Source organism: Cucumis melo, chromosome 6 (assembly GCF_025177605.1).
Source record: "Cucumis melo cultivar AY chromosome 6, USDA_Cmelo_AY_1.0, whole genome shotgun sequence".
NCBI lineage: Eukaryota > Viridiplantae > Streptophyta > Magnoliopsida > Cucurbitales > Cucurbitaceae > Cucumis > Cucumis melo.
In genome coordinates this window covers 28,854,715-28,881,530 of record NC_066862.1, presented here as the reverse complement: position 1 = coordinate 28,881,530, position 26,816 = coordinate 28,854,715, and the positions used below count along the sequence as shown (strand labels likewise).

At 32.4% G+C, this 26,816-nt stretch overlaps 3 protein-coding genes across 11 annotated transcripts; 1 reads left to right on the top strand and 2 right to left on the bottom strand.

Annotated features, from left to right (window-relative positions):
* Positions 1 to 2,874: 2,874 nt before the first annotated feature.
* On the bottom strand, positions 2,875 to 7,713 carry LOC103490815 (vacuolar protein sorting-associated protein 55 homolog). 3 transcript variants are annotated; one of them, XM_008450522.3, is made up of 6 exons: positions 7,309 to 7,713; positions 6,012 to 6,143; positions 5,874 to 5,913; positions 4,546 to 4,630; positions 4,147 to 4,384; positions 2,875 to 3,001 (listed from the first exon to the last, which is right to left on the bottom strand). In XM_008450522.3, exons 2-5 carry the CDS (start codon positions 6,108 to 6,110, stop codon positions 4,192 to 4,194), a joined length of 417 nt encoding a protein of 138 aa, XP_008448744.1. In that variant the 5' UTR covers positions 6,111 to 6,143; positions 7,309 to 7,713; the 3' UTR covers positions 2,875 to 3,001; positions 4,147 to 4,191. The 3 variants fall into 3 exon arrangements, with proteins under 3 accessions (XP_008448744.1, XP_016900673.1, XP_008448742.1); XM_017045184.2 differs by having other exon boundaries at positions 2,875 to 3,152; positions 7,309 to 7,614; XM_008450520.3 differs by lacking the exon at positions 2,875 to 3,001 and having other exon boundaries at positions 3,871 to 4,384; positions 7,309 to 7,678.
* A 2,273-nt stretch (positions 7,714 to 9,986) lies between these two features.
* Positions 9,987 to 15,703, top strand: LOC103490814 (probable methyltransferase PMT14). Its single transcript, XM_008450519.3, has 7 exons — positions 9,987 to 10,446; positions 11,267 to 11,931; positions 12,157 to 12,367; positions 12,913 to 13,195; positions 13,749 to 14,135; positions 14,753 to 14,830; positions 15,165 to 15,703. Exons 2-7 carry the CDS (start codon positions 11,293 to 11,295, stop codon positions 15,406 to 15,408), a joined length of 1,842 nt encoding a protein of 613 aa, XP_008448741.2. The 5' UTR covers positions 9,987 to 10,446; positions 11,267 to 11,292; the 3' UTR covers positions 15,409 to 15,703.
* Positions 15,704 to 18,656: 2,953 nt separating this feature from the next.
* On the bottom strand, positions 18,657 to 24,327 carry LOC103490812 (two-component response regulator-like APRR2). Of its 7 annotated transcripts, none has more exons than XM_008450515.3 (12): positions 23,869 to 24,138; positions 22,951 to 23,163; positions 22,373 to 22,452; positions 22,148 to 22,214; positions 22,023 to 22,069; positions 21,860 to 21,937; positions 21,226 to 21,771; positions 20,965 to 21,105; positions 20,478 to 20,750; positions 20,290 to 20,358; positions 20,123 to 20,200; positions 18,657 to 19,386 (listed from the first exon to the last, which is right to left on the bottom strand). In XM_008450515.3, exons 2-12 carry the CDS (start codon positions 23,078 to 23,080, stop codon positions 19,219 to 19,221), a joined length of 1,677 nt encoding a protein of 558 aa, XP_008448737.2. In that variant the 5' UTR covers positions 23,081 to 23,163; positions 23,869 to 24,138; the 3' UTR covers positions 18,657 to 19,218. The 7 variants fall into 7 exon arrangements, with proteins under 7 accessions (XP_008448737.2, XP_008448736.2, XP_008448738.2 ...); XM_008450514.3 differs by having other exon boundaries at positions 20,123 to 20,203; positions 23,869 to 24,129; XM_008450516.3 differs by lacking the exon at positions 20,290 to 20,358 and having other exon boundaries at positions 20,123 to 20,203; positions 23,869 to 24,327.
* Positions 24,328 to 26,816: the final 2,489 nt, after the last annotated feature.

Here is a 26,816-nt window from a genome sequence, read left to right as displayed (position 1 = left end):
AATTATGTATATACATATAAAACAAAACACTTGTTTCGTCCTCATTTCAAGTGAGTCGTCGAACAAATTATATTATATAGCGACACCACGTGGTGTTCACAACTTCTTGAACTAAACACAGTGTGGAAGATGGTAACTTACTATCTTAAACTAAAATAGTATGTACGCCAACTTAATACATGTAATTATAACTTACTAGCTACCATATTACTCTATATAACCTCCAAACTATAATAACCAACTTAATTGCCCCAAATACTTTCCATAGAGTGTTTGGGTCAAGAAGTTGTGAATACCATTCTTTGTTCAAACCAAGGATTTGATGGATCCCACCACTAAAAAACCTCCAATTTTATATCTTTTCAACTTTTTACTCTGTATTGTGAGCTTTATAAAATTACAATTTTCTAAACTTCATAATTTCTTAGTTTGAACATCTTTTTTTTTTAGTGGTGGAACCTACCAACTTTTGTACCATCCAACGAGTAAAGTTTCCGACTCCTCCTTCATAATTTCTTAGATCAAATACATAGTAATTGGTAATGATATAGTATGCGTTTAATGTGCATCTTATTTGCAAATAAGAAGAGAATATGGTTTAAAAATATATATATATATATTATAGATGTGTCTATTATAGTATTTACAAATGATAAAGACATAGTAACTCACTTCATCCGAGGCAAGTTGGCGCCTAAACGCCTCTCAATAAAGTTTTTAGAAAAGTTAATTGTTTTAAGTAACAAAGTGCTAAAAATATTTTTAAATATAACAAAAATATCATTTAGTGATATATTTGTAAACATTTTAATTCAATTTTACTATACTTCGTAGGTGTGTAAGAATAACCCGACCAACCCGACAACCTAGACTACCTAGCCCATATTATATGGGTTGGGTTGCAGGTTGGAGGGTTGAAAAATTCGGTTCAACCCAACCCGACCCGAATTAATATAATAAATATAAATGAATTAATAAATATGTATTATATATTATTATCATTTATTTATTTAATAAAAGTTAAACAATCTTGAGTTCCGAGAGTTTTTTTTTTCTTTCTATTTAACTTGATGCAAAACATATTCGATTTATGGTTGATGATTTCCATTTACAAGCATTAAAATTTAGAAACAAAAAATAATAATAATACAACCCGACAATCCAACCTAATCCATATACATATATATCATTGGATCAGTTCGATTTTAATTGGTTTTCCTAATAAAAACTCATCTAAGTCAATCCTCATTAGTTTTTTCCAAACACAAACTAAGATGTCCAATTTTATAATAGTAACCTATAACAAATATCAACTATTAACGATAACTTTCAATTTGAAAAAAAATGGAAAGAAACACTCATAGTGGTAGCAAATATAAAGTTATCATTAACGACAATCATCAGTGATAACAACTAATAGCATTTATCAATGACAACTTTTAATTTGAGAATCGAACAATCTCTACTTTCTGCCACATGTCCCCAACATAGTACATCCACCTTACCAATCTCTACAAAATTTGAGCAATTATTTTCTTTTACATAGTACTTTTTATTTTTTCAAATTTCAAATTATAACTTTTTACCTTTGGGCATTATGTAGAACTTCAAAATATCTATGTGGTTCCAAAACATTTTTAAAAAAGTTAGTAATTTTGTTTTTTTTTTTGTGTTACTATTCTACCTGTGATTAAATCATTTTTCCCATGCACGTATTTGAAGCTAGAAGATCGATCAAACTGAAGTAAAATTAAAAGTTTGAAGATTAAAATAGATATTTCAAAAGTATATAAACAAAACCATACCGAAATATCTAATCTCATTTTAAAATTTTTGTTTTAGTGAAAAAATAAAAGAAAGAAAAGGGTTGTGTGTCACTTCATGATGATTAGCCAGTTTTACAAAATTGACAGCAAGTAGATAAATCTTTCTTACCATTTTGTATGCTCATCTTCAAGCACAAAGGAAAAAATATACATAAAAAGAAATGTTTTTTAAAAAGAAAAGTTCTTCGATATAAGATTGGACATGCAACTGGATTATACAAAAAGCGAATGCAGCTCCATATGTACCCAAATATTGTTCTTATATGCAAAACCTGTTGGTGGTTGTTTTTGTTTTTTTAATACAGTTTCTAAGAGAATTTGAGGATATTCCAAGAAAATTCATAAAGTTGTTGGTTGATGAAGAAGTCTAACATCATCCGAGCATCGTCAAAAAACCTTATCCATAGTAAAATTTACAATACTAGTGCTTTGTAGAAAAAAAATCTCTCTATTTCTTGCAAGTCATATTAGCATATTCTCCCAGTTTTTTCTTTTTTTTTTTTTTAAGAATATTCATTAAATGTGAAGAGACTAAACAAAAACAAACACAGTCTTTGTTTACAAACACTACAAGAAATAAGTCCTTTCCTGACATGTAAAGTCATCGAAAAAGAGTCGAAATGGCAAGGCTCTTCCAGCGTCCCTAGAAACATTGGGAGTCTGGTTAAGAAATGGGCGTCAAGAGAATATCTCCCAAGACATAGTGTAAAAACCTTTGGGAGTTCATACACTCACGATGACCACTTGACCACCGTTGGAAATTCGTCCTAACTCCAGACAATCGTTTGAGTTCCATAAGCTTTTGTCACACCAACAGTTATGACATCTCTCAATGACGTCGTCGAGAGTTGTACATTTTTCTTTAAATAATATACTTTTGTTATTGTTATTTTCTTACAGCCTTTGTAACCTAAAATTTAGATCCCAAATCCAAAGCTTTATTTATTTATTTATTATTATTATTATTATTATTATTATTATTATTATTATTATTATTATGTAATAAAAAATCCATATATTCAAATAAAACAAAACATAAAAATTGTATAAAAAAAAGAGATTTGTTATTGAAGAATAATAATGTTCCACAAAAACATATATAAGAAAAAGCTAGTTGACACATGTTGCAAGATGGTGTGAATTCGAAAGGCACCTCCAAAAAGCATCAAACTTACCTACAATATAATGTAAGTTGAGGCATTAGACCACATGTTATTATTGAGATAAAACTAATGAAGAACTCCCAACTCAACATTCAGCCTACAGACACAGATATGCCGCCCTCCAGGTGCGAACACCATTATCTACTGTTGAGGAAAGGGAAAGCTAGAAAAAGAAAGCTCCAAGTTTGAATCTTCTTTTGACACAAATAGAAAGGATTAATTAAATAAAGAAAGAAAGACTTAAAAGGATTGACATAATCCCAGGATTAACTATTGGATTAAGAAAAAAAAAAAGAAAGAAGACACCCATGGAGCAGTGTAAAGGAAGAGGAACAATAAAGAAGACAAGGTTCCTCCTCCGGAGCCCCCTGTGTCCTCCTACGGAGCCATCCTAAAAGTCGCTCTCACTAGGAAAATTTCTCAAACACGACACACACCATACCAGAATGTTTTTGTTAGTACGACAAAATTATCCTTTCACTATCATCCATATAATTTTCATAAAAAGTATAGTAGCTCTTCGTTCACTCTATAGATTTATGTTCGTAAATATTTGTAAATCTTACATAAACGTTCCTAGATTTCACTTTATTTTAAAAACGAATTGATTTGTAATACTCAATAAATCATGAAATTAATGTTTCTCATACACATATACATACACACGTGCCTATATATATATCATTTACCGCTCCCCATCTAAAACATCTAACAAGTAAAAATCATCACTAAATGAAAAGAAAATAATAATGCAGGATTTGAACATGGGACCTTCTAAAGTAGATGCTCTATTTTATTTCTTTAGAAAAAGAAAGAGTTCCCTAAATACATAGAAGAAATAGAAAATCAACAAATTTAACACAATAAATACAGTCACCATATTAGCAAACAACAAAATAATTAGCACTGCAATTTCATTTCAAGCATGAAGTGAAACCAGGTCACATTTCACATCTACTTCAATGCCCATACCATTCCAAATATACAAATACACTTTTCTTTTTTCATCTCAATTTCGGTGTAAAAACAAATCTTCAAAGACAACAAACCGACAGACAACAAATGAAGAAATAAATAGTGAAAAATAATCTTCACTAAACATGTGCAGATGTGAGAGGTGAAGTTCAGACAAGAATGAACAAAGCTCGAAGCCTCACCTGATGGAGATAGGCACAGCTTCATTCCCATGGAGATGGAGTATCTCAAAACATAGAGTAGTCATCGTCTTCGCTCATCCCCATGAAACACAAAATGGCAACCACGAATACTACAAACGACGAGAGGTCCATTGCCATTGCCCCCCAGCCAATGATCCCAGCATGCTTCAGAATAACAGGGATGGCAATGCTTCCTACAGTCGAAGCTCCGGTCAAGAATTTTGTCGCATTGATCCAGCTGTCTCAATGATAATGACATGTGGGGAGAAGGGTAAGAGAACGTGAATTTTATGCAACAGCTTGTTTTGGATAATCTTACAATATCTTAAAAGTACTGTTTTCAAATTTCAACTGATTGAAAAATACTTATCAAATGGGTTACAGAGGCAAAAGTCTAACCTATCGTTAGAATCAGTATACAGCGAAGAACTATCTGACCCCGCAAAGAATAATAAAGGCATGGGGAGAAGCACATACATTATCACTGCAAAGAATGATGCCGTGAAGTTAGTCAAGAAAAATACATCGTCTGACCTGGATTATGGCATAATGAAGAAAAATGTATGGTACACATATACATAGCATCCACATATGTTCAACACATTTCATTCAGGTTGGGTTTTGAATCAAAACATGACTATTCTTTCCACTTAATTATACCTAAAAAAAAAGACGAAGAAGAAAGAAGATGAATCTACATTCGTATTGAAGAAAGAAACCAACAGGCAACAACCGGTGAGAATAAGGGGCCAACGGAATGAAAAGACACCATGTCATAATCATTATGCACAACAAAAATAGCTACAACCTTTACAAGCTTTGTTGGAATTATTGATAAGTCACATAATCAAATGAGCACAAAAACTCAACCCTGGAAACTTGTTATACCTAGGCTGCCATGGCTACAATCTCTATAAAATTTGTGGTAACAAGCAGCAATCAAATGGTATGATCATTTTGATTAGAACTTTTAGCCTCCATAAATAATCAGTCTTAAAATTTATTAACATGAAACCAAAGTTGTATAAAAGATAGGAAGTCGTTTTGTGATAAAAGAGAGAGAATGAATTGTATAAAGAACAATTCAAAACCCTTACTCTTTCATCATACGAGTCGTGTCCAGTAAAAATGCTAGAAAGAGAGTTTCAAGTGGAGCATGATGGAGATGAGAAGCATTTCTAGTTCTATCTAGCGATGTAATTTAATAGAAGAAACAAAGCTTATTATTAAAAGATTCTGCATGTAAGCAGATGATAATTGGATGCAAAACATACACCCCACAGTGCTGGCAGAAACAAAAGAAAATAATCACTATGGTATGACGTCCAGAAAATATGATATGAAAAAAGAAACCAAAACAAAAAACTTAGGCCGGTAACAATTTCGTTTTTGGTTTTTGGCTTTTGAAAATTAAGCCTATAGCACGACTTTCACCTACAAATTTCTTCCTTTGTTATCTACTTCTTATTGATGTTTTAAAAAACAAGCCAAAATTTGAAAACTAAAAAAATGTAGATTTTAAAAACTTGTTTACGTTATTGGAAATCTGGCGAATAATTCAACCATTGTACTTAAGCAAGACCAATCATTGTAAGAAATGGGAGGAAGATTTTAAATAACCAAGAACAAAAAACGAAATGGCAACAAAATGGAGCCTTAGCTACAGAGAAATTTTCATATTGTAAAAGCACTCAGAAAAGGGTCCAGGAGAAAATTTAGTTATATACCACTTAGCATTGGCCACCAATTATTGTACAAAGCACATGCCTGCAATAACACATGATAAATGAGACAACAAAAATGACTTTTAAAGCCAAGAATTGTAGAGATATCTGCATCACAATTCCTAAGAGAATTCTACTGACCAATATCTGCATCACAATTCCTCCAGAAACCAAAATTGCTAAGAATGCCACCTTGCCCATACCCAGACAGGCCTGCAAAGAAGGTGGTAAGTCTGCCATTGGTTGGATAACTCACCTCATGCAGGTCAAAGGCTACAAAAAAGAACTCCATATGAGAAATCTACAAGAGGATGAGAGGTAGGCAAAAACCAAAGTTGTTCATTGTAAGTAAATTCGTTTTACAAATAAATTGGTACTTTTGAGTTACATAATTCTTCAATGAGTGGCATTGTTACACAGACACCCATCTACAGAAGGACAAGGTAAAATTAGCATAAGGGACTTGAAATTTTTTATATTGACACCCAATATGGCAAAAGTTTCCAGCTTCGAATGGAACACCAAAATCACCAAACCAATCGAGTGAATATAAATATGGTTTGTGAACATTTACAACAAAATAACCTGCATTTTCTTAAATAATAATGAAGGAGAGAATACATTGGTATTCTTAGAAATCTAAAATGATTCATGAACTTTTGCGTTCGAGTTAACTCCTCCCCTAAGAATTCAACTCAACTGCACTATCATTAATCTTCTTCTTTTATATGCATGAGAGTCCATGCTAACTTACGCACATCTCGACTAATCTCGACTAAACTCATGAGAAAACCTACTTTATCCTACAACATTAAGGTGTCAAGTAAACCCGTAAGATATTAACTCCTAAGTAGGTGCCACCATAGAACAATATCCTTAAACTTAACACGATGATGCTACAGAATTGCTGTAGGATTCTTCATTGAGTTAAATTGTTGCTCGAACACCCATATTTAAGTGACATTGTAAAACTAGCAAAACGGAGTCAATAATGGAATAACTTTCACCAATAACCAATATGAAAAAACATTTCCAACTTCGAATTGAATCCTAAAAATCACCAAAACCAATATTTTAAATATGAATGCGATGTATGAACATTCATAAGTGAATAGCTAGCCTTGTTAAAAAACAATAAAGTAAATAAGAGACTGGTACTCTTAGCAATCTAAAAGACTACGTGAACAACGAAATTCGAAATAAATTCTCCCATAAGAACAAACACTGTTGCTTCTCAACCGTAAGGGGTGGACGATTCTCAATCTCAACCCTCTTTTCTAACAAACGTAAATAAACATATGCAGTGGCAGAGAAGTATTCAAATTTCAGCACTAGGGTTCCGTAACAGTAAAATCAAGTGGTTTGGGAGACGAATTCTATCCAGAATTCTCCCAGAAAACGCGATAAAGAAGCAAAGAAATTACGAGGAAAAGGTTACCTTTTGATGGGTATTCGTGAAAAAAACTTTCTCGTTTCTCCGACTCGCAGTCCGATTCCGATCACGGGCGGCGGCGTCTCAGCCCCACTATTATTAATATTTTTCTTTTGGACCAACTTTATGGGTAGAAATCGAATCAAGATTAAAAAAAAAAAAAAAAAAAACCAAATAAGGTGATTGTAAATTCGTAACTTTGCAAGATAACGATCGTGGTTGGTCTCGATAATGCGACAAGTTTGGGAATTGTTAATCTTACAATCTTTTTGGACTATGAATCTCTTTGTCCACACGCTCTTAATTGTGTGATTGATCCTTAATTCTAACTTTGTCTCGATTTTCTCATCCTATTTCTTTGCATTTTAACTAGTATTGCTAATCACGATATCTCTAGTTTGAAAATATTAATACTTTTTACGCTTTAGTTCTCATATCTAATTTTATTATCTATTTCAGCAAAAGATTAGTCTTCGTTTAGTTTCGTGGAGGTGATATTTCTAAATTTGTAGTTGGCGAACGTTTCAAGGTTTTTGTTTTTATTTTTCTTTGACAAAAAAACCCAACAATACTATTACATTCTAGCTCATCATTCATACACAAAAACAAAATTTTGATCGAAAAGTTTAAGTCCTCGATGCTCTGACATTTTATATCTATATAAACTTTATATAGTACAAAAAGAACATAAAATTACGTTAAAGCAAAGAAAATGCATCAAATGACAAAAAACATAGAAAAAAAATATGACAAATATGTCAAGTAATTAACGATATCAGACGAGGCTGTCAAACGGTTGTTGGAGGGCTATCAAATGATTATCCACTTTTAAGATTTGTTACTTTTGCAATTTAGAAAATATAGCGCCCTATTATCATAAATTATTTTGCTAATTTTTCAAATGCTCTTTAAAAAAACACAAACAAAACAACTTTTATAAAGAAAAAAATACGACTTTAATGAATATAGCAAAATTCTATAATCTATTAGTAGAAAATTATGACCTTAACATAACATATATTTATTAGTCTTTAACAATTATATTTTATTATATTTTTAAATATTTTTGTTGATCTTATTATATTGAAAAATCGAAAGAAAAAAAAAGGTATGATAATTAATTGAGGTAGATAGTATTTTTGAAAAAATAAAAAGATGATAACAATAATTGAGTTAGATAGATAGTAGAATGGTTTGAAAAGATATTTATGGAAATGCCCATTTCCATTGGGAGCTATTTGTATTTGTCACAATAATTATTTATTTGAAATTAAGCATGGATGATGGGACCATATTTATGACGTAATAAATGCTCTCTACCAATAGCCTTTAAAAAAAAAAGCACTCTCATGTGTCGGTTAACTGTTTTCTTTTTCATTTATTCATTTTCATATATTTTTAAGTCTCAATTGCTAAATTAAATTTATTTAATTAATCGATTCTAACCTTCAAAATTTTGATAATCAACTTTTCAAAATAATTTAGGGAGTGATATTTGGTCGCGGATTATTGTTGGTATTGATTTGTGAATAATCCATCACTTGCTTAACGTACAATCTTGATGGACACTCGTAGAACACTAAGAAGGTGGTTGATCCCCTCTGATGAAATTTGCGCATCAAACGAGTGTCTTTTCTTGCAATAAGTGTAATTTTGTTGTTTATTCGCTTACTCGAGTTTGTGTAAGTTTGTTTTTTGGTACATGTCTTTTTCTCCTATTTATAGTGATACATGAAATTTGAGACTCTTGTTTTCCTCATTGAGTGTCCTCTATCCTTCGAGAACACTTTACTTGTAGTTAGGTGTTGACTTATAAAATTAATGCCTTTCTTTTAATTTGAAAATTAGTAAACAATAATAAAATAAATTAATGTACGTAGATGTTCAATTGCATTGAACCTTAACCATTAATATATAAGTACATTAAATTTTTAAATATATTCCAAAAACATGTACGTATGTATGCAGATAGATTCAAACATTATTGATTATACCATGGTAGATAGTGTATATCATAATGTAGAATTGAGCTCATATCGGCAAATATAGCAAGATATTATAATATCATCACTAAACAAAAGTCCGAAAGAACGTAAGAAATGTTTTTTATATCCAAATTTAATTGCATTCCAAACAAACATTGTCTATCTTGTTGAAATAAGCAAAAAAAAAATTGAACGAAAAATTAAAACAATCTTAGCATCAAAACGTCATAGATAGATGACGAACCTCTCTTCTCCTTAAAGAAAAGAGTACATATCAATTGCTTATTGTTATTTTTTAAGTATCAATTACCACTTACAAACTCACTTCTCCGTAAATTTACATTTCAATAAGTTTTTATAATTAAATTATATTAAATGACAAAACTTACGAAAATATTTACAAATATAATAAAAAAATATCATAACTTATTTGTAATAAAACAAGATAGATTACTATATGCAAATAAACACATGTAGCTAGTAGTCTATCTCAATATGGTTGTATTTAAAAGCAAATAGATTTTGTAAAATCATTCAAGATATTATCTAAAAAACTATGATTATTAAAAAAAATGTGAGAAAAGCAATATTTGTATTTAAAGAAATATATATTACATAAAAAAGAAAGTTATTTGAAGGAAATAAAAACAATATGTAGAGACCCCAATAGAAAACATTCCATTAGACATTAAAGAAAACAATTCTTCCTTTGAGAAAAACCCAATAAAAAAAAATTAAGAAAAGTGGAAATAATTTGACTAAATCAAAATTATTATTTTTTGTAGAACAGATAATATGGCAATTTAAGGGGAAAGAAAAGAAAGGAAATAACACGAGTTTTAATTCTTGAGTTCTCGTTAATCATAGATCTCTACAAGAAATTTCTGTCGGCGGATTGAGATTTGAATTATTTTCCGATTCAGATTTAAATCCTCCATTTCTTTACAATATAAAGTTACTTTCTTTTCTATTTTAATGCATCGTTCTCACTGATTCTTCAATCCCACTGTCAAGCACAAACTCTCTCCCTATCTCTCTCTCTCTCTTTCCAGCTCAGTGGGGGCAATTCGGAAAGCTCGCCGGAGCTTCGTCGGAGATACTCTTTTGAAGTAATTATCATTTTGGTTGTGTAGTTTCGAGATCCTTCGTACTTGGGCAGGTTCAAGTTTATTGATTCATTAGATCTTAGTTACTGTTTTCTCTTTCGTTAATTCTTCTCGATGCAATCATTTGAGCATTTTTTTTTAGCTTCATTTCACAAAATTCTTACTGGGTTTTGTATTTTTCTTCGTTATGATGATCTTTGGTTAAATGGGTTTGATTCTGTATAGACATTGTATGTGATGAAATGGACGAAACTTGGAATTTGTAGTGAACTTTGTTAGGAGAAAGCATGTGTGATTTAGTGGACCCATTTCAAATATAAATTTTGACCGGAGTTTTTAGCTTTGTACTGTTGTGTACAAAGATGTTGTTCGATCTGATTATTTTATAAAGTTTGTTTGAGTTTTCCTGAATCTGATTATGACAGAGGTAAAAAGAAATTGATGGGAAAGTAAATCTGTCGTAACTTTTTTTTGAAGAATATCAAATTTTAATACATCCTTTTATGAATAGATATGTATTGATTTGCTAGAAATGACAATGAATCAACGACAGTAATGTTTGGTTGGTAACTTTCATTTATAGTTTTCATTTCTACTTATTTTAGTATCCAACTTGTAAATGATGGCATTCTGTTTGTGTGTTATAGTTTCATTATTTCTTCCACCTCTAATTTCTGGATTTTTGATAATTCTGATCTGACAACTATTGGTTACTCTAATCTTGAAATACCTGGCAAAGTGAAAATTATATATTTCATGTTGATTCGTGATTCCCATGAATTTTCTATTCTTGGCCATATGTGAACATAATACAAATTATAATAGCATGCACTCCAAGTCCATGCTTCTAACAGTTGGATAAAATTGTTGCAGATTTAAAAGATCTGTCACGTTTAATAATGGGCTCGAAGCATAATTTGCCGGCAAACAGAAACCGAGGTCCGATATCTCTATTTGCTGTGATTGGTTTATGCCTTTTCTTTTACATTTTGGGAGCATGGCAGAGAAGTGGATTTGGGAAAGGAGATAGCATAGCAATGGAAATTACCAGGCTATCAAATTGCAACACTGTTAAAGACTTGAACTTTGAGACTCATCATAGTATCAAGATTGTCGAATCTACTGAACCAAAAACAAAGGTGTTCAAACCATGCGACAAAAAGTACACAGATTATACACCTTGTCAGGAACAAGACCGAGCTATGAAATTCCCAAGGGAGAATATGATATACAGGGAAAGGCATTGTCCTGCAGTAGATGAAAAGTTGCACTGCCTCATTCCAGCACCCAAAGGTTATATGACTCCGTTTCCCTGGCCGAAAGGCCGTGACTATGTTCATTATGCCAATGTTCCATATAAGAGCCTGACAGTTGAGAAGGCAAATCAGCATTGGGTAGAGTTTCAGGGCAATGTATTTAAGTTTCCTGGTGGTGGGACAATGTTTCCTCAAGGAGCTGATGCATATATTGATGAACTGGCATCAGTTATTCCAATTGCGGATGGTTCCATTAGAACAGCTCTGGATACTGGTTGTGGGGTATGTTTCTCTGACAAAAACTAATGAACTATCTTCCTGCATGAAAGTGTCAATAGCATGGTTGAGAACGTAATAATTTGTGCATTATTCTATTAATGTTCAACAACTTTTTACACTGTTTTGAAGCACTCCATTTTTATTTCTTGACCTGCTGCTGAACTTGTTTTTAGACAGTAGATCTTAAATAATCTCGTTGTCACTCTAATGGCACCAAATCTGGCTCAGGTTGCTAGCTGGGGTGCATATTTATTCAAGAGAAATGTATTAGCCATATCGTTTGCACCGAGGGACAATCACGAAGCACAGATACAGTTTGCACTAGAGCGTGGTGTGCCTGCTTTTATTGGCGTGTTGGGCAGTATACGCCTTCCATTTCCGTCTAGATCTTTTGATATGGCTCAGTGTTCAAGATGCCTCATACCATGGACTTCAAATGGTTAGTATCTGGAGCGGTAAAACTCCTTGATATCTTGTTTTAAATTGTATTTTTTGTAGGAAAAAGTATAAAAAGTGCAAAAATATGTTAAGACAAGGCATCCTTCCATTCCGAAGAGCCAATGGAACTTAGAAGGAAGGGGACGAGAGAGAACTTTAAAACCGTCGGACAAGAACCATCTTTTAGACACAACAAAAGAAAAAAAAAGATCAATAGTGAAACAAAGGGTATCGTTACTAGTTTTACATAAATTCTATAGATCCTCTCTAGCCAAAGAACCTAGGAGGCAGCTATTATAGGTTCGATGCATAAAATTGTCCTTTCTTTTAAAAAGTTTACCTCAACCATCCACAGTAGAAAGAGAGTTTTAAGCCTCATTTGGATGAAACCAAAATTGTACCTAACGTCAAATTTAGAGAACTTTAGATGGCCATAATTATATTATGATTTCAATATCCTAATATATATATATATATTATATAGTCATTAATTTTACATTGATCTAAATATTTTTCCATCTCTAAGCTATGGACTTGTGGATACAGAGGGTATGTATCTGATGGAAGTTGACAGAGTCCTCAGACCTGGTGGCTATTGGATCCTATCTGGCCCTCCAATCAACTGGAAGACCTATTACCAGACATGGAAACGTTCAAAAGAGGATCTAAATGCAGAGCAGAAGAAAATCGAACAGCTAGCTGAGCAGCTTTGCTGGGAGAAAAAATATGAGAAGGGAGATATTGCTATCTGGAGGAAAAAGGAAAATGACAAATCCTGCAAAAGGAAGAAAGCTGCAAAATCATGTGAAGCAAGTGATGAAGATGTCTGGTAAGTTTGTGTAGGAAACACTCTTCTGATCTTATGCATATTGTTTAATATATGTTATTGCTACAAGCTAAATAAATTACTTTGTGCATTGTTATAGTTATCATCTGTCATTATTCTGCTCTATTAATTTTTTTCGAAAAGAAGGAAATAAGTATCTTTGCTTTTTCATTATCTTGCATCTAAGCTTCAACTTTCGGCGAATTGATTTAGTCTGAAAACTTTGAAGTGACCGAAGGTCGAATTATATCTGATCTCTAAATTAGATGGCATAGCGGATGGTCATTGAAGTCATCTTATTTCCCTCGTTCAATTTGAAAACTTATGACTATATCTATTTAGAGAACAGGATCCTTTTATGTTTAAAAATGCTCAATTTGATTGGAGATTGACAATATTTGAGAAATAGCGTTCAGTATTGAATCCAACTCAATCTAATCAACACAGTTGAGAAATACACAATTTTAAAGTCAATACTTGAGCGAGTACTTTTCTAATTATGACCCTCGTTTTTCATTCTCTTGCTCTCCTTCTCTTCTTGTATTATATTGTACAGGTACCAGAAAATGGAAACATGCATCACCCCTTTTCCTGAGGTAACAAGTGATGAAGAAGTTGCAGGAGGGAAATTGAAGAAGTTCCCGGCACGGCTTTTTGCTGTACCTCCCAGAATATCCAGTGGTCTAATTCCAGATGTTACAGCTGAATCTTTTGAAGAGGACAACAAAATTTGGAAAAAGCATGTTGCTGCTTACAAGAGGATAAATAACTTGATTGGCAGCCCACGATACAGGAATGTGATGGATATGAATGCAAACCTTGGGGGATTTGCAGCTGCAGTTCACTCAAAAAATTCTTGGGTGATGAATGTTGTGCCTACGATTTCCAAGAACACTCTAGGAGCCATTTACGAGAGAGGTCTTGTTGGCATGTATCATGATTGGTACGTGTTCTTCCTCTACCTCTTTCCTCTTCCAGTTAAAGCCATCTGATTGAATTTAGATTTTTGTAATTTTTGTATTTCTAAAGCAAGTTTATGAAACTAAATCGTATTAGTAGAAATTTAAAAGGAATCACAACATAGCTGTAAGTGGAACTATATTGACATGTTGTGTAACTTGCTTGCCTGATTTTGAGGCCTTCTGTCTCTCAAAAAATAATCTTGTTTTACTTACATTCACTTTTATATAAGAAGTCAGATAGTTCCTAACTTTCATGTATTACATGAGATCTTTAAGATTTTTCTAGGACTACTTTAAGGAAGGAGTACATAAATTCACCAAAAATGTTTGGGAGTAATTCTAAATTTGTTAACATCACTTCTATTACCTTCAAGATCACTTAAAATCATCTTCTTACCATTCAAAATCAGATTTAATTGTATGAAAACTGTATTTAAAAGTGTAAAACCAAACCTAACCTGAGAGTGATTTTAAACTTCAAAAAAGGTGAATGTCAAAATCACTCCCAAACATGATTTAGGAGTGAACTGAATTAAAAAATTCATTGTTGAATAAGTTGATTGCCTTTAGTCTTAATTTGATCTTTTCTTTTGTCAAGGTGTGAGGGCTTCTCTACTTACCCAAGGACATACGACTTCATTCATGGGAATGGTGTATTTGACCTGTATGAAAACAAGTAAGTATTTTAATCTTCTTCTTCATCTATACGTATACTTCAACTTTTCCGGGAAACATAATAGGCTTATTCAAGTGCCATCAATAATCAAAGTATATTAATAAGGAAGATTGCATAATCCACCCTGAATTGTGGAGTTGTTGAAACCACGCCCTCAATCGATAAAGTTGATCTATCACCCCTGAGCTTATGAAATTTTAGAATTAAGTCCTATAGAAAATATTGAGATCATACTAAAAAAGTGACTAAATACATCCTAATCTATCTTAAGCTTTTAGATCCAATGATGATATAACAATCTCTAATTGCTTTCCACCTCTGAAACGATAAATAGTTGCAATCTTGAGGACATACTTCTAGAGATGGACCGTATTTTGAGGCCAGAGGGAATCGTCATCCTCCGAGATGGAGTGGACGTCATGAATAAGGTGAAGAAGATAGCTGCAGGTATGAGATGGGATGTGAAATTAATGGATCATGAGGATGGTCCTCTTGTACCAGAAAAGATAATGGTTGCTGTTAAACAGTACTGGGTTGCAAGCAACCCACCAGATAACCGCACTTCAGGTGATGAATAGATGTGATTAGAGAGAGCAACAAATGCTAGAATTTTAGCAGCTTCTCAAAAGGAACTTTTTGTTTTTTTAGACTTTTATTCATGTATTGTAAGCTAGTGTTATTGGTAAAATAGAGAGAAAAGCTTGTAAAATTCTACTGAAGCAAAGAAAAACTGAGATTGATGACAAGGAGAATAGTAGGCAGGTTATGTAATTTCATCTGCCTTTGTAATTTGGTCGAGGATACTGAAGTGATCATTACTGGTACATGTAAGAAACTGAGATGCAATATTGATGATTCATAATTTATTATCAAGAGGGTTCTTATTTATTCACCACAAAAACAGGCTCGCAAATTTTCTTTCTGCAAATTTGTTAAATTCATGCATTGATCAGGGAAATCGAACTTCTAACTTCGAGATCGAGCTATGCTTATATTGTACTGCTTGAAGTTTCCTCTCATGTTCAGACATCTTTCTTTTCCTAGCCTATTTCTTCCTATATTTGATCTCTTTAGATTATTCACACCTATGTACAAACATGATAGAATCTACACAGTTCAACATTTAGTATGAATATAATTTAACTAGTTAAAAGAATATTCACTCAATCCAAAAGTCATACGTTTTTTTATCTCTTTATTTCATATGGCAAGCTAAGCAAAAAAGACAGAAGACCATGGTTAGTCATTGAGCTTTGAGATTTATGTTTATTTATTGAGTATTAGAACTTTTGAAACTATAAATCAAGTGTTTGAACTTTGCTAATTTTTAAAGTCAATCAATGATTTAACATGATATCATACTATTATCGTTTAAGTTTTTTGATCAATCGATCATTTAACATAAATTAAATCAACATTTTTAGAAGTTCAACGACTAAATAGATACAAACCTTAAAGTTCAACGACTAAGCTTGTAATTTAGCCTTGAAAAAATCAAATCTAGCATGTTGCTATCATCTTTATGGCCGAGATGTTTAACCGTTCAATAACAATCGAAAGAAAAATGCAAATCATCTTAATTGAGCAACAGAAATATATACACTAGCTTTTTCATTGCCCTGATCTAATGTTCAGACTTCAAACACATTCAAAATATTTCAATCGACATTTATACAAACTTTAAATCCTTTGTTACAAAGAGTAGTATATATATATATATATATATATATATGTATGTATGTATGTATATTTGAGGTGGTAACTTGATTTAGTTTTCCATTGCTTAAACAATAAATAAGGTGCAATCTTTGAGCAACCGAAAAGCACTGCTAAGTTCACTTACCTTAAATAATTTCTTGTGAGCATAATTTCAGGTCTTACAAACTTAGAATGTTACAATGTCGTTTGTACGCTTTGGCAAGACTTCATGAATAGTACTCCTAGTTGGATAAATCTTTTGATTATTTATGAGACTAAATTCCAATAATAAATAATGAAGACTAAATTCTAGCTTTATCCAAATTATAATAACCAAATTTACAATCGAACCAAATTCATTCTGAGTTGCCCAAGACTGGACCAAAAGATTAGGGGTGGGCCAAAGCCCATAAAATATAGGAAGGAGGCATAAAATAGCGTGTGTCTGAAAAGGAAAACGTAAAAAAAAAATGCCTCTAGACTAACCCTATGCAATCTCGATTATCATAAATATCACTGATATTGTTGGGATTACACATAATTAGAGACAAGTACCAGAGGAAATACTCATATATTGACCCATTGTACTATCCTAAAAGAAAGAGCAAGTAACGTCCAAATGATAGTATTAGTTTTAATTTTTATTTGCTTAGTTGAACTATACACTCCTTGTACTAATATAGGCATCAACTACACTCATGTGAAATCTCTTACGCAGGTCAGTTTGGAACAACTTGAAACCAGATTAGAAAGAAGCAGGTCAGAGGTCAAGTCCACAAAAAATCCACAACGACATACAACACAAACAAGATCCAAGCCCCAACTTAGCGATTAATATAGTAGGAGAGGTTAAATACTAGTACATGTTTAAAGGGAAACTTGTAGTCTTGAAAGTGTGTTTTAGTCTAAAAGTATCCATTAAAAGTAAATCATTATTGTGTCTATGTTTATATTATCTTGTACTTCTATATATAATTACTTTGAACTAGGACCCTGACAAATTAGAGTTGGACTTTGCTCTTTAAACTAAGTGGGACAAACCATCTATGTTTCATAAATGCTCTATTATCAACCATTTTCATCTAGGACAACTTTTCTAGCCTTATTACAATTGATTCAAACACATACTTAGTCAAATCATTTTTATCATTTATATACCTTATAATAATGACCAAGTTCCAATTCATTACTTACAAAAATAATAGTGTGAATTGCAAAAATCGATGAGATAGATGGTTGCAATTATATATTTCCTAAAACTTTCAATGGTAAAAATTGAACCTTCGAATTCATATAAGTGTTAAAATTGGACTCTAAAAACTTTTTTTTTTTTTTCGCACTTGGCATCTTATCTAGAATATGTAGGAAATCAAGTAGAAAGGTTCATAAACTTAAAACCAAAGAGAATAATGTTTAAACATCAATTATAAATAGAAAGTAAAACAAAAACAAGTTAAATCCAGCCAAAAAAATGAATAATTGTATGAACAAGTTGCTAAACTTTAAATACATAAATAAAAATATGTTCCTCCCCCAGAATGTAATGCAAATATACCAGTTTACTGCCTACTCTTTGGACCTTAAAAGAAAAAAAAAACTTGGTGTGAACTTAAAAATCAGAGTCAATACGTTGGAGTTAGGAAATTTTTGTTCGGAATGCAAAAGTTTTCAATTGAAATTAGAACAAAGTTTATGTTTGAGTTATGAAGTTATTTCGTTTAGAGTTAAGAGACATTAGAGAGGTAGATGAAGAGAAAGAGTGGAATGTACAAATTTCAACAGTTAATTTACTGTCGAAGTTGATGCGGTTTAAGTTAAGATAAAGTTGAAAAGTCAAACACTAAAATATTTCACAGTTTATTAAGAAGTAGTCTTCGAATCACGGTTCAAGATCTAGTTCTAAGTAGATGAAAAATTCAAACTTTTAACTATTTAGCCGATAACAAATGCTTTACGTTAATTCAGTTATGCTAAGCAAATGTTTCTAAGTTCAAACATTTGATCTATGTACATAACGTTGTTCATCTTCTTCCTAAATCATTCGGTCCATGGCAATTATAATCTGTACTGTTCAAGTTTTCTTGGTTTTTTTAAGCAAACAAAAATCTGGACAAACAGAAAAAGACAGTTCCTATAAAAAATTTATTATCCTAAGGAAACAACAGCATAGGTACCAAAAATTCATAGTCATTTTTACATTATTGAACAAAGACTCAAAATCATGGTCCCATCACAAAACAACATATCACCATCATCATCTGATCTTCTCCCTCTCCCCCAAAAGAAAAAAGAAAAAAATCTAATGAATTCAATTATTACATCTTCCACTACTCCAACACTCACCAACCCACCACAACCTCCTTTTTCTGCCATCTTCACAGCCACACCTCAAAATTGTGGTATCAAAGTCACCTACGTGGCTCTTCCTCCACCGTCCATTCTGTCCTCCATCTGACCATTGTCACAAGGACAGTACATCACAGCTCCCACGTGAGCCTGCACGTGCCACCCTTGGTTTTAGGCTCCACTTGTCTCTTCTCTCTTTCTTTTTTACATATCAGATGATGAAAAATCAGATGGTCCAAATCAGCTGCTACAGACAGTGGAAGAGCCCACAAGCCAATTGGATTTTTCTTCTGATATTCTTTATGAACATGATGGGACCCTCAACTGAGTTCTTTGAAGAACTTTCATTGGATTACTTTAGAGCCATTGATGTGAGAAGGAACAGTTGAGATGCCTTGTTTTGAGAGCTCTGATAGTACACTTTCTGTTGAAGGTGGCTTTAACCCCAAAGGCAATGGTAACCATGGCTTGCTGATTGCCTCTTTCACCACTTTGTCAATTTCTTCATCAGCCTGTATCAACAGAAACAAAAACTTTCACCATTTCACATACTGATATTTCCTTTTTCATGCCCTCATATCGATGTCGTTTAACAGAGATTTCGAGAATTGACCTCTGCTGAGTCGTATTCATATGAATATATATAATCATATGGAAAGAATGGTTTAGAAGATAACATTAGAGACAATCTAGAGTCTTTAAAATACTCAAACAAGTGGATAGAAGGTAATGTGAGTTAAGAAAAGTCACAATCAAGAGATTTGATTCTCATCCCATCAATTTGTTTTTCTTTCTATTTCAATTAGAGGGGAAAAAAGTGTCAAATGATGAAGCCACCCTTTTGTACATTTGTATTATGCCAAAAAAAGCTTCTTTTTTTTGACATGATTGAGTTTATAAGCATTAAAGACTTTGTGCTTGTAAGATATTAGTGATGTTCTATTTCCAAGTTTGGAAACTCTGGTATTTATAATTTGCATTTATATTGCCTACAGAAATATGTTTCAAAAGCATTTGTAAAAGTTGGTGGTGTGACTTAAGATGAACAAATCTATAAACATAGTGTTGACCTCTCAGAGGTATTGGGTTTAAGACACAACTAATAAACGTATAAAGCATAGGCTTGAATTTTCAGTTCCAACACTATACGAACACCGAATTCTTTTAGCAAAAAGTGAGATCATGCTGACCAACAAAACTTAAAAGAGAGTACAACAAAGAGATCGAATAAGATCCATGTTGTATTACCAGTTGAAGATCGATAGGACTGAATGCAATGCTGTAGCTTTTATCGTATGGATCGGCGTTTTCAAATCCTGAAATATGCTGCTGATTCAAGAAAAAAAAAAGAGCTTATCAGATAAAACTAATAATCAATATGTAAATGTTGAATATGCAAATAAAGCTCTACCCACTTGAGGATGAGAAGAGAGAGGGCTATGAGGAAGTGGTGTCACAGGGCAACCCCATGTATCGGCATGCATCTAAAAGCATGATGACATGTTTAGGAAGTTAAAAACTGCTCAAAATTCCTATAAAAATCTTCTGATCATGTGTTCAAGCTTTTTTTTTTTTTTTTTTTTCTATATAGTAGGAATGTTACCCCGGGATAGGACTTCCACGGCCAAATTTCCGGTGGTCGCCATGGTGGATAGCCGGGTGGTACCCACATTTGGACACCAGGCGAGGGGCAAGCCATATGACCCCACGGCGGGTAGATAGGAGCAACTGGCATTATATGATTTGAATGATAGGGAGGGGGGAAGGCCATCACAGGTCTTTGTGGATAGTAGTTCTTCCTCATTGGATCTTTTGAATGAGACCAACTCCTATCTTCTTCTTTTGGCAAGATGTGTCTCTTATGCATACGATACTTCTGCTTGAGAACAAACAATAAGGATCGGGAGTCGAATTCTATTTTAATAGTTTCAACTGCAAATCCATGCTCTTTTCTTTAATATAACAACGCTGAATCTAATGAATTACATTATTTAAAAAATGTTTACTGTGGAAAAACCGAAACTTCTAGGAGAGAGGTCTATGCACAAATGGTATAATTAAACATAAACAAGAGCATAAATGGAAACTACCTGAAGGTGACTTGCTACATTATGCCTTGTCAAGCCTTCAACTTTCATCAGCTCGAGAATTCGAGAAGGAATTGCTTGATTCACTCCTAGTTGTTCCACTGCCTGTACAAATTTTCGGTGCAGTTCGGGCGTCCAGTCTACCTGATTCCGGGACGAACAACATGAATGCAGAAGTTCAAAGAATATTCCAAGAAAATGATTTAGATTATCAATTGAAATCAAGGATATATATACTTCTGAGCTTAAGTTAAGGATAAATACCTTCAGCTTCTTCCTACTAACTTTTATCCCACAAGGATTACTGAGACCACATGGTTTGCTCTTGTTTTTCTCGGAACTGCTAATGTTATATTGATCATGTGTATCATGATCAATGTTACTCGCAGCCCCACAACCATCGGCAGAGTTTTCTTCCTCTTTTATTGCTTCTCGGTCAGGTAACTGAGAGTTTTCCACTTGAGAAGTACCTTCAACAAGTGAATTTATACAAGTAGTTTCGACGGATTTAGACTCCCCATCTTGCTCCCCGCACTCTTTCTCAAGCGAACTGTTCAATTGATCCTGGCAGTCACCATCGTCGACCAGTCGCATTCCATGCTTCTGCTGAGGAGTTGAAGGAGCTGGATACTTATCACTTCCTTCCAGTAGTTCATGATTGTTGTCATCATCGCCGCTCAATATTTCTAACTTCTTTTCGACTTGATTCTCGTTTTCACTGTTTTCTAATTCTAGATGCAGCATGGAGACAACGGATTCTTTAATAGGCTTTAGAGAATTGGGGACGGCGCTACCGCCTGCATTGAATGCCTGCTTAGGATTAACAGATCAGAAAAACTTAAAGCATTCTTCACTGATGTTAATAGCTTTGAAAATTGTTGCCACAATCAAAACAAACCTTATGAACAACATGTTGCCAAATATTCCTCAATTTGTCGTCAGAGAGCGGTTTCTGAAGGAACTCCATCGCACCAAGCTAAAAATAGGCCATCACAAACACTTAATATCAAGTTAAAATTTTAGTAACAAGCCAAAATCACTTAAAGTTCAAGTAGATTTACCGCTATGCACTTCATCATCGTGCTCAGGCAATGAATATTTGAAATCACTGTTGGAAATTGAAACTCTTACATTAGGTGTCGCAAAATAGTAGGCAATGAACATAATTTAGTAGGAATAAACATACTAATGGTAGGCAAGTCCTTGGCAGCTTCAAGAAACTTAAAATTTCCTTCATGGTTGCTTGTCGTTACCTGTGACCAAGTTCAACACCATGCCATTAAAAAAGTACTATTACCTTATTAAATAAAAAAATTCTACAAATCAGTGCCGCAGTGATCCACCCGATCGGAGCACTTCTGAAACATATTCCAATAATCTTCAGAAATTTTGATCAGTTGTCAACCTTTACCTCCACAATGGCGACATGAAAAGTTTCGGGTTTGCTCGAAATGGCTGACAATGCATCATTCTCATTGCAGTACGACACAACTGTAATGAAAATGTCAAAGGTTTCAGATTCATGCACAAATATATATATATATAGATGAAAAAATCTCGCTCGCAGCATGAAAAATGGTAGTGCAATTCGAAGCTAATTTTTTTTTTTCAGTATATTTCCCATGGTTAACCTAAATGAATTTCCGAATGTAACAGTTTCATGTCTGACAAAATCCAATTTACTATTTAGAGAAATGGTTTTGGCATGAGTTACTTGATTAGTACTGTTGCTCTTCTTGAAGTAAGATTGATCTTTAAATGTTCTCTTCCATCAAATACCAAAACAACCAAATTTACCAAACATAAAAGGGAGAGAAGAGAGAAACAGAAAAAAGAAACAAAAGAGATTAGCGGAAATGTGGGTCAAGAATCGAGACAGAAAAACACTAAGTCAAGCAACTCAAGTGGTAAGGTGGTTTGGCAAAAACAGTTCCAAATGGGGAAAGATTTTTATGAGAAGAAAAAGGATGAGGGGAAGCATTGTCTTACCAACATACTCCATTTCCTCAAGCTTTGTTTTTATCTCAGCAGCAGAACTGGTGTCTCCATCAAGGAGGAGAACTCTAAGCCCCTTTGGAAAATCTTTCCACCCATGTAAATCATTAGCAGTGCAAACCATAGCTCGTTGCGCATCGTTTCTCGAATCACTGAAAAGTGTTGTAGATCACTGCTTTTCAGCACCAAATCAACTCTCAGCAACCTCTGCAAAACCCACAAATAGTTCAAATGACATTTCACCATTCTCTCCCATAATTTCAACAATTCCAATCCATACAAGTAACAAATACCATTCGGATCCATATATCTTTTCACAAAAAGACTCACAATAGATGTACAAAGAATATGGAGATCTGGCAGGGAAACATATCAAATACACAAGATATCAAAACTGTGGTGCAGTCTTTGAAGAGTGATCCAAAACAACTTGTTGGAACAATAAGGATCATATCATCTGCCATTGAACTGAGTTTCAAATTAAGCAAAGAGACATAACTGGTTGACTAACTGATCTAAACTTTGACTCATCAACAACTAAGAGAAACAAAAACAAGAGCTGAAAGTAGAGAAAGAGATCTCAAATTGGAACCATTCATTTTTACACCAAAGGAAGCCAATTCTCCATAAGAATGGAGTATGGAGTAAGGTCTCTAGAAAACTAAGGAGAACAAACAATAAAATCATCCATTAAACAGAAAATGAAATGGAAAGAGAACAAAAGGTTTATAGTTCCTCTCATCTGAGTGAATCAAAGACAAAGAAAGGAGAAAAGAACAGAGCTAAAAACTCAAATCCCAACTCTTCCATGCAAATTACAAGAACAAAAAAACCCACAAAAACTCCATTTCTTCCAAAAAAAAATGAAGCTAGGAAACAACATTACAACTGATAAGGCTTAACTTTCACTACCTTCAGAGAGAGAAACAATGGCTCTGGTCTTTTGGAACAGAGCCCTCTTCAAAATCCCAACAAGAGAGCAAAAGAGAGAAAGAAAGCAAGGGACTTTATTTCAACAGCGGGTTCTGAAGGTTGTGCCAATGAGCACAGCCTCCCCAGCTTCAATATAATGTCACGGACCACAGAATATGCAAAAGGCTTCAACTATTAAAAGGTCAAAATTGCTTTTTTAAGGCACTGGCTTAGTTGCTTTCCCTTTTGATTGAATATCTCACACACCCAAAACCAAAAAAAAAGTTTTTATCATTATTTCAACAAAAAAAAAATTGTTCCTTTCTTCCATTTAAAAGATCCAACTTTTTCAATCTTCTTTTTGCTAAAATCGCTTTTAGGCAATGGATCTCTTCATTTCTGTTGTGGAAACTCCACTAACGTAGAGAAGAAAATCAACCCCAAAAATTGACACCATGTTTTATACTTAAAAATATGTGCTTTTTCAAGTTTTGATTAAGGATTATGTATGAAAATTTAATGTAGTTTTGAGTTAAATGGGGATTTTGATAGTTATTTTTTTACTTATTCATCTACTCCCTTTTCATGCCTATTGTCATAGAACCAACAAAAAACAAATCAGACTTCCATGATTTCTATATTTTGCTTATGATTGTGAAATTTGAACTTATTTTGGAAATATCAAAAGAAAAAATAATTATGGCTCTACTTAGGTGGTTGGTTTTTTTTTCCCCCTTCTTTCTTTTATATCATGATGTGTTGTATATACACACAACAAAATACCATATGCTAATGAATATCCAATGATTGTTATAATTATTCCAAAAAAAAAGAATAATATTATTTTTCTTACTAAAAAGGAACAAAACAAAATTTAAGGAAAAAAAAAAGAACTTTTTACCCTTTTAAGAACTAGCAATCTTTCCTTTAATTGGGATTTTCTTTTAGTCTCAAGTAAAATTAATTTCATATATGGAGGGTACTTTTGTTAATTTGTTGTTGAGAAGTTAATCAAGCTTTCATATGGTAGTTAGTTAGTTAATTGTATTTTAAGTATTTTAAATGTCATTATAAGGTGTGTGAAGCTCCATCTCCTTGTGATACACTCTCACTATTAATGTGGGCCAACCACCTATAGTACCATCATAAAGAAAATGTATTAAAAAAAATGATAAATTTATTTTGGATATAAATATATATATATATATATATATATATATATATATGTATATGTATATATATATATGTATATGTATATATATGAAATTATTTAACTTATGGATTGGATTGATCAATTATTGACTTTTATAAAAAAAAAAAAGATTAAATTTTTATTTGGGTTGGATTGTATTGGTTGATAAGTAGAAAAGTACTTCAAACCTTTTTCAATGCTTGGGAAAAAAAAAGCAATAACAAAATTATGTATAGTGATTATTGATTATTGGGTTTTATAAAAACAAAATAAAAATTTGTAGTTTATGAAAACATAGAAAGCTATTTGTTTTAATAATTATTGGTATGTTTTTCAAATAGACTTTACGATAAAGGAAATGTTTTGTTTTAAGGACAAAACAAGACATAAGCAATCAAAGTACTTCACGTTTAAATAAAGAAATGGTAAACAAGACAAATATTCACTAGGATTAATGTTTGACTTCTTAAACTTGAAGTCTGGGTATGTTACGTCTTTAATTGCTATTTTTCATGGGATCTAAGTACTGCAAGATACGTATTTTGTGTTAAGTCTGGACTATCTAACGGTGAAGGAAAAGCTAACGTTGAAGTCACTTCTTACTAGACACAAAGCCTATAGTTGTTCTGACCATCCTCACTCAGTCAGAAGACAATACTGACAAAAAAAGGTAATGGGTGCGAGCTGACAAGCGTGATAAAATGCTATAGAGACATAAAGGCAACAAGCAATAGTTCATATACATTTACAAGCTCAAGATAATTCACATCGACATCGCACAGTATTAACAAAAGATGTGAGTTTTGTTGATAGATCTCGAAGATAGTTCATAAAATTCATATCGAATGTCATGTCAATATTATATGTCTTGTCTAAGTACATCTTTAAATTATATTATTGATTGAAAATATGTTAGTATGCTTTGAATGCATCATATTTTAGTTCAAAAATCATAAAAGGAGACTATAGATCTAAGAGAGAAACTATGTTAGACATTTTTTTTCAACAAAGAGTATGATTGTTAATAACTTAATTGAGTTAAATTTCTATATGAAAAAGAGAAAACGCATTTAATGATTGGTTTGAGTAAAGGAAGCAAATGATTAGTTTATAAACATTTCATTAATACATATCTTTTACCCCTCTAACCATATGACTATTGATATTTTTATATCCATAAATTAAAATAAAAAATAATTATTTATTTATTTATTTAATGTATATATTATATTTTATCTATTTTATTGTTATATTTTCTCGATCTTTTTATTCCAGTTATATCTCATTTTCAAAACGATATTGTACATTTATAGAATATAAATTTTTCTATAATGTAAATATTTGTTTTCTTAGGAAAAAATTCAATCATAAACCTATAGTAAAGTAGGATTAAATTTCTAATTATTTTTTTTATTTTTAAAAATTAAAGTTGTTATTTTTATTTAAACTATTAGAAAAATGTTATATCGTTGTTTTATTGATTATCGTCGATATTATTAAATTTATTTTTTAGAAAATTTAAGTGGTACTTAACTAACTCATATAATGACATGACTAAGATGGTTATTTAATTAAACTAGGAATTAGGTCAACACTGAAAAATTGCGAAATATAAATGTCTAATAAGAATTTCAACTTTTTTTTTTCATTAATATGTTTAGGTTTTTAAACGTATCTATTATATTTAAAATTGATTTTTGTATATGATAAACCCCTAAATTTTTAATTACGTATCTAGTTAGTTGGTCCATAAATT

What these genes read in the sequence shown, in the direction of transcription:
- LOC103490815 (XM_008450522.3), bottom strand. Translation starts at nt 6,110, where the DNA reads ATGGCAGACTTACCACCTTCTTTGCAGGCCTGTCTGGGTATGGGCAAG. An exon ending in TTGGTGGCCAATGCTAAGTG is followed by an intron (nt 4,631 to 5,873) that starts GTATATAACTAA and finishes CATTCTTTGCAG; the next exon opens with TGATAATGTATGTGCTTCTC. An exon ending in TATACTGATTCTAACGATAG is followed by an intron (nt 4,385 to 4,545) that starts GTTAGACTTTTG and finishes TCATTGAGACAG; the next exon opens with CTGGATCAATGCGACAAAAT.
- LOC103490812 (XM_008450514.3), bottom strand. Translation starts at nt 23,080, where the DNA reads ATGGTTTGCACTGCTAATGATTTACATGGGTGGAAAGATTTTCCAAAG. An exon ending in ATGTAGCAAGTCACCTTCAG is followed by an intron (nt 20,751 to 20,964) that starts GTAGTTTCCATT and finishes GTTCTCAAGCAG; the next exon opens with AAGTATCGTATGCATAAGAG. An exon ending in GTCCTATCGATCTTCAACTG is followed by an intron (nt 19,387 to 20,122) that starts GTAATACAACAT and finishes CTGTTGATACAG; the next exon opens with GCTGATGAAGAAATTGACAA.
- LOC103490814 (XM_008450519.3), top strand. Translation starts at nt 11,293, where the DNA reads ATGGGCTCGAAGCATAATTTGCCGGCAAACAGAAACCGAGGTCCGATA. An exon ending in CTCTGGATACTGGTTGTGGG is followed by an intron (nt 11,932 to 12,156) that starts GTATGTTTCTCT and finishes AATCTGGCTCAG; the next exon opens with GTTGCTAGCTGGGGTGCATA. An exon ending in GCAAGTGATGAAGATGTCTG is followed by an intron (nt 13,196 to 13,748) that starts GTAAGTTTGTGT and finishes TATATTGTACAG; the next exon opens with GTACCAGAAAATGGAAACAT.